This window comes from Poromitra crassiceps (assembly GCF_964638095.1).
Source record: "Poromitra crassiceps genome assembly, chromosome: 7".
NCBI classification, from domain to species: Eukaryota; Metazoa; Chordata; class Actinopteri; order Beryciformes; family Melamphaidae; genus Poromitra; species Poromitra crassiceps.
The window spans coordinates 41,439,033-41,446,632 of NC_139628.1; the positions used below are offsets into that span (position 1 = coordinate 41,439,033).

Genomic DNA, 7,600 nt, shown 5'->3' on the forward strand with positions numbered 1-7,600 from the left:
AATGTACAATCATGTCCATTGCAATTCAGCATCGTAAGAACTTGTTTGTTCTTTTCTTGTTTTTGTTTATATTGTATGCTTTGATGTAATTGTTGTTCTTAATATTGGTTTAATTTCTTAGATAAGAGACCTCGTATAAACCCATTAGGGTTTCTTGTCTCTAGCTGCACTTGTCTCTACCTAATCTTTTTATTCCCAAAAAGAAAAAAAACAACGTCTTTAGCAGCAATACTCCGCCCATATTCAAGAATGGCTCATATTCTAAAAATAAATAAAGTAGCATAGCTGCATGTTTGAAAATAATTTTGAACACTGTCATTTATCAGTCTACTGATGATTATTAATGAGACAAAACTATGACTTGCAATCTGTAATCTCCAATCTGGAAACTCAGGCTGTCTTGCAGATATGATTCAAACTATACTGAGTACTATTCATGATGATGACATCTACTTTCAGAAAATATTCATATTAACCATACATTTTGCTTTTAGGATCATGCAATTTGCCTTCAGGTTCATTAAAGGGACCTCTTGACTTAAAAAGAAAAGAAAAAGGCAATTAAATAAATTGTTAATTTCTATTGCATTGGTCCATGCTGCACATTCACTTCCTCATCAGTGTGTCCCGACCCGAGTGTGTGCTTTGTGAGGCCCTTTGAGACTGTCTGGGTTGGGCTATACAAATAAATTTGACGAGACAATATTCCGGTGACCATGAAATAGTCATGTAAGAGAGCCAGAGAGGGAAAATATGGGTAGGGGAAAAGAAATATGTTAGAAATGTGGGTTGGATGGGCCAGAGGTCTGCACAGCTGATGTCATGCTATGGACTGCAAGACTGTAACTCATCTATGTAAAATTGAGTATGTGGGCCCTGTTTGTTTGTTTGTTTGTTTGAAGTTCTGTGTTCGGCCACAGCTATGCCGTTTTACGTGCGATTGGGCTGAAACCTTCAGGGTAAAAGGCTTTTTAAATTAGGCTAATTAGCTAATGATGTGATGTCATCAGTGATGCCATCAGTGATGATGTCATCAGTGATGATGTCAAAAGTGATGATGTCAAAAGTGATGTCATATCACGCACACACGCGCGCACGCACACACACACACACACACACACACACACAAGGAGGCATTGTGACAAGACTGATCAGTGATGTCACATACACAAGGAGGCATTGTGACATCACTGATGCGGCAACATTTAGTGAGCAACACACACACACACACACACACCCCCAATCGGGCAGGTGAGGCCACGCAGCAGCCAAGCTGCGTGCTTATTGTTATACATATAATTTCTCCTGATACATTGCCCTATCCACGTGACAATGGCCATTTATTTATTTATTTTATTGGGGCTAAAAAAGGCATCCAAAGTAATCCTATAATAACTTTTAACCACTTTTAATAACTTTTAGAATTCAATTAAATTCAGTCTTATATCAATAAATTGTCAACTCCTTACTCAAATCTCATTGGAAGGTAAAATCACTATTGTGACCAACAAGTAGGGCCTTTTGTTCAGGGTTGGACTGGAGATGCCCTCCCATGTTGTGGCCCCTGGCTGCATCTCTTAACGTGTAATTAGCCAGAGAGCCATGCAGAGGCCCGTGCATGGCCAACCAATCAGATGGCGGACCGGATACCGGACCAGCTGGCAGAGCTCGGTGACAGGGTGACAATGCTGACACTACTGACATAAGAGCGAGCGATTGAAGCGGCAGGGGCGATCGTGGCAAAACATCAGGTCTTGGATTCACCACCCCGCCTCTGTTTCGCAAGGTAAAAGTTTGTTTTTATTGTTTTTATTCTGAGTTGCATACTTTTACATTCGCCATTCCGTAGCGTTCAACCGATCGTTTTATGTAGCAGCCTCTCCCTGTACGCGGTAACATAACGCTAGCCGATCACTTGATGGGATGATGGCTCGATCAGGGTCAAGCTAGCCTAGACACAATATAATACTTCCGGTTAGCGCTTTCAAAATTAAAGTTCACTTGATGACCGTGCATTGTGACGGCTTTTTTTTTAAGTAACTTTTATTTTGAAGGCAAAAACCTCTGTACTTCTGGCATTCTCGTGACTGCTATCTCACTTCAACCCGCACTGTCCCGGTGACAGGAGGACGGTACTCGGTGGTGCGCGCAACAACGTCGCCTGGCCGGGCTCGGAGACGCTCCGCTGCTACATTCGGTCTGCCAGAAGTCAGTTTTTTGTTCATATACGAAGAAAAGAGAAGACAACTTCATCCAAATAGTTTGGTAGCCTACAGATGGAGGGTGTGGAGAGTGTGACGCATTACGTCACTGCTAGTGCTCCCGTCTGCTGTCAGCGCTGCAAAAAGTAGCCACTTCAACAAGTTATCTCCTCTGCTCTGTTACAGCCAGGAGGGTCTGACAATCTTATTTTTCTTATAACAAGTAGGGAGAAACGCCAGCGGCGTGAGTTCACTAACGCCAGTAACGCGTGTTTCCAATCGGTTTCAATAAATAGATCTTGCCTAAATTATATGTAGTTTTCTCGAAAAGCTATCCTGATATTTGGCTAACCGACAAGTTAAATTACATTGGAGACACTAGTGGAACCATCTGACCCCGTTTCAAGAAAACCGAATGTGAAAGTGAATAACTTGATGGACACTTTTTGCAGTGTGTGCATTCTTGGGCATAGCCTCACCACGACAACCTCAGAGGCGATTTATCAGTTTCAAATCGCCATAATAATTCAGTCACCAATTAACGGCTAGATATTACAGCGGGCTATTAGTGATTACTGAAAGCGGCTGATGCCGCATAGCTACAGCGGAACTCCTTGCGTAAGGGACAGTTGAAGCTAAGGGTGTGTCTAGTCTACTACACTTTTGTCCACGTTTATCATGGGTCTAGCTATAGAATATGAGCTCTGATCACCAAAACAATGAACGGAACCCTAATAGTTCGGATTTGTATAACGAATAATGCACATTCCTCTGTAGGGCGTTAAGCAATGTGAAAACCTAGAACTGTCTATGGGGATCAGCCAGAAAAAAAAGCAGTTTAACATACAGTCAATGAGTTTAAAACAGCCTTTCCACTTGTGTTAAAATACAAATAGTGAAATAGAAGCCTAGGCTATCTTCTCTGGATTAAGTGAGGACAAAACGTATAAATGTTTTGTTTGTGATAATCATGGACAAACTTATTTTTTTTTGCCTCACTTCAAAACAAAACAAACAAAAAACTATGAAAAGTTGCTTTGCCAACGTTTCTCGTTGGCCGTGCAGTAGCAGCGGAAATACACAGTTGTTTGCTATCCGATTGCTTTGGAAATTTGATCAGTTAGAATAAAAACCTGCCTAACAAGTCACCAATTTGTCCCAGAGGGGAAGTTCAGCCCAAGTGCAGACTGATTCAATAAACTGAATAGCAGGCCTTTATTTTCAGATTTGAATTGAGTTGGCATCATCATCAGCAGTCACACTCAGGCCTAACAGACCTGCCGACCAATGGTGAATGAAATAAAATTCAAAATTGATTTGTTAAGTGCTTTCATTGAATCAAATCAAAGCAAGTTTGTCACAAAGGGCAATTGTAAGTTGATAGCCCTGCCCACTATACATAGTTCAGCTTTAAATTATTGTTTGTTCAAGAGAGGTAGCTATAGTAAGTAACCTGACGCTGCCAGATCATCGACATATACAATTATAAATTATAATATTATTTATATAATCTCAATGTGCCAGATGGGATCAATACAGAAAGTTCTTGATTTTTATTGTTGTTTTCTGCTCTTGTTGTTTTCAGTTTATCCATTTTGTTTTATTGCTTGTTCATTCTGTTGGCCTTTTATTGAATTGCTTTGTTTTATTTTATTTGTTGTTTTAATTTAGATGGCTGACGCGGAGCTGGTGAAGAAGATGCTGCGGGCCGTCCTCCAGGCCAACAAGGGTGGGGTGTCCCTGTCCCGCCTGCAGTCAGAGTACAAGGAGCTGACCGGGGAGCAGATCCCACACAAACAGCTGGGACACAACCACATGGACGCACTGCTGGCCAGCATGCCCTCTGTGGTCCGCATGGACCGCAACCGCTCCGGAGAGGTGTGTGTGTGTGTGTGTGTTGGGCGGGGGGGGGGGGGGGGGTATGGTTGGGTAGATGGATGGACGTTGCTAAAAGGATAGTTCACGTTTTTAATGTCTAGCCCTGACTGCATTTACATGGACATGAGTATCCCGGTTACAAGGTTGATCCTGGTTTTGATCATATTGGAGGATATCCTTAATAAATGAATCTGAATCTGAATCTGAAATATGGTGTTTACATGGAACACAGAGAAATCTTGTTATTCATATCCCTGTATACATGATAAGTACTACTAGCATCCCGGTTACTGGTTACTGGTCACTGCATGCTATTTTCGCAGGCACCTGTGGTCTTTACAACACAAAGGCATCCATCACTTGCGGCTCGCTGTATTGAGTGTGTTGTCATTCACCTTTTTTGGGCCAAGACTGTGTGGGATAATCCCTGTTTACACGTGGCTTCTTTCTTTAATTGTAGTCACAACACCTTCATCCTGTAGTCTGACGTGAATAGGTCAGCATTTCGATGCTTTCTCCCATCTAAACTACCAAATATATTGAATTATTTCATCACCAAAAGACAAAACTCCGTGAGACGCTTGAAGCTGCACCTGTGCAGATAGCAGCGGTTAGAAACCAGGATAAGATGTATACATGCACCAGTATCCTGGTCTATTTCGGAGTACTCCAGCTAGCATAATCAGGTTTCTCAAAACCAGGATAAGGGCTTATCCAGAGCCCTGTACTACGAAACTAGTTTAACAGATCCGCGATAAGTCCCTTTGATCTGGTTTGACTGAACAGGATCAAATCTATCTAGTTAACTGATACTACGACGCTGGTTTTTTACTAGGTAAGTGGACCTGGGATCTGCCTGTGCACGCGCACGTTTTTCGCTCGTGCACAGGCGCGCGTCCACGCGAAAGAGGTGCGCTGGCCAATCACATTATGAACAGCTGAGTTGATCCACGCCCACACCCATTTCCACACCCATTTCCTCGTTCCATGAAAGCGCAGTGCATGATCAGAGTTTTAGCGGATATTTAATGTATCCGCGATTTAATGTCAGAATGAAAATCCGCGTTGGATAGTCTGCTGAAGGGCTGTCTAAAGCAGCAGCTTGTATTCACATCAGTCATTTGATTTAGGCTACTTTGATCAGCGATTTCTGTCTGATACAGCTGCATACATTGATACAGCAGTCTCAGTCTATACATTTCCACAATCTGTAAGCCTATTTAGACCATAGATTTAGAAACGCATGCTCAATGAATAATGATCTCTATCACTCATGTGTGTGGTTGCACTGATCGAATAATTCATATATAAAATAGCCTAGTATAAAGCCTAATAGCCTACTATAAAAGAGAAAACTGCTGAACTGAATTGAGACGATGCGGGCATATTATCATTGATAAAAACTAGCCTATTTTTGCTCATATATTGGCATACAGCCTACAGGACACAGTTCCAGCTGAAAGATGCAAGAATAGCCTGCATATTTAGTATTGGGGCTATCCATATTTATCCCATATCTATATTATATGTATAGGCTTTTCTGGCATGTAGGAGAATATCACCCTCACTGCATTTGAGGGTCCATTCATGATATGCGCCGCGGTGATTAATAGTGATCATATTTCTCCACGCATCGTTGAGCTGTTAAGACATAAAGTGGTAAGTAGGCTTAATTTAATTATGTAGCCTACAGAGCCACAAATGTTTTTCTTGTTATATTCTCAGTTGACTGCAATCTATTTTTCATATGGCGATCTTATATGAACGGTGAGTGACTCCAGAGAGCCGATTATATGGGTCTGTCATGGATTTTGATCTTATCCTCTGAAGCTAACCTGGTCGCGACCAGGTTAGCTTTGCAGCGTCAGTTGCCATGGTGATTGAAAGTTAACTTGCTTTGTAGTACGGCTAAACCAGGTTTAAACTCAAACTTACTCGGATAAGGCATTAAACTAGCTTCGTAGTACAGGCTACAGGTTTCTGAAATCTGGATATGATGTTTACATGCGCAAACTTGAAACTGTGGCTAATTTGACTTTGTCCTGAGGTCATGCTATGCTGACGGCTTGATTGAGATTGAGTTAATTCATGCTATGATCAGTTAATTAACTTTGTGAGTGTGTGCATAAACGTGTGTGTGTATGTGTACAGTCGAGAAGATCACATAGAACACATTTTTGAGCATGTTATTGTGTTATCTATTGCAGTAGTTTTGGACAATTATGTCAACGTCTGTCTCACTCTCTCTACCCCCCCATCGCTCCCCCCTCCAGATGGTGTATTTCGCCTCAGTAGCCAATGAGACGGCCCATGTAGCCAAGGTGGTGGCTCGCCAGCGCAGCTCCAAGAAGACGGGCCGACCCCACCTGGTCAACACCCAGATGAGGGTCAAACCGGCCGCCCCGCTCGTCCTCAACGGTAAGATTCCGATTGAGACGTTTGTTGAGCGTGAACTAGATGCAAAGGTTTTCCCCCTAGGGTCTGAGAGATGAAACAGATGCGGAAGCAACTCTTTCTGATGGCCAGCAGGGGGCGACTCCACTGGCTGTTTTGTTGGTTTTTTTGCAGTGGGGGGGAAGGGTTTCGTTGTACCTGAGTCATGTGTGTGTAGTATGCCAGCAGTCTGAGAGTTGCAGAGATTTACTTTTCTATAACAGTATGTGCTTTGTACCATTTATTTCTCTATAAAAGTAGTAATGTTATTTAATGTCATGCTTTGTTTTGTAGCGTCTGTCATTTTGTGCTGCTTTTCTTGGCTAGGTGGTCCCCCAAAAAATGGAATATCTTATATAGAGCATGGTGCAGGTTAGAGACCACTTTGCGTTAATATGTGTGACTTTTATGTAGCAATTAGGATTCTCTTTTCTTTTTTCTTTTTTGTTTCCCCCCACACGTAGCTGCATCTAGACTGGTTTTTGTAAAGCAGCTGGCACGCGCACATGAAAACCCGCAATCGAACAAAACATGTGACGTCCCCTCGGATCATTACCTCCGTACGCCGAGCATCTGTTATCTGCCTGAGACCAGTCTGGAGCTGGGTTACATGAAGATGGTTGATCGGCTGTGCGGTCTCTGGTTCTCAAAAATGATATTCCCAAATAGGCATTATTTTTAAAAACCGATGATTGTACATATTGGGGGTCTACTAGTTTCAGTACTAGTTACGTTTGACTACTGAAACTATTAAAACTTCATAAAGTTCCATATTAACCATAGATAGAGCCCAAACTAGACAATTGCCTTGCATGTGCATTATAATGCCACCTTTCTATCCATATTTATCATCCCTGGCGGCATGTTTTAATTTTGTTTTTGTTTTTTCGGTGGTATTTTCATAAGAATCTTGAGTCCTAACTGTAAACTTTTTTTTACCTGCACCATGCTTTTTAAGTGAGGCTACTCTCTTTTCAACTCAACATTTGCATAGATCCATCTTAAGATGCACTACCAGTGAAAAGGTTTGACACACCATATTTTTCTTCATTCTTTACCATTTATAATAGTAAATACATCAAAATCAA

At 41.8% G+C, this 7,600-nt stretch overlaps 1 protein-coding gene across 1 annotated transcript in view; it reads left to right on the forward strand.

Annotated features, from left to right (window-relative positions):
• Window positions 1-1,724: 1,724 nt before the first annotated feature.
• Window positions 1,725-7,600, forward strand: part of LOC310779955 (tudor domain-containing protein 7B-like) — a 36,424-nt gene continuing 30,548 nt past the window's right edge. Inside the window, 3 exon segments of the mRNA XM_083640484.1 lie at window positions 1,725-1,786; window positions 3,873-4,079; window positions 6,353-6,497. Coding sequence (XP_083496610.1) covers window positions 3,873-4,079; window positions 6,353-6,497 — 352 coding nt within the window. The 5' untranslated portion in view covers window positions 1,725-1,786.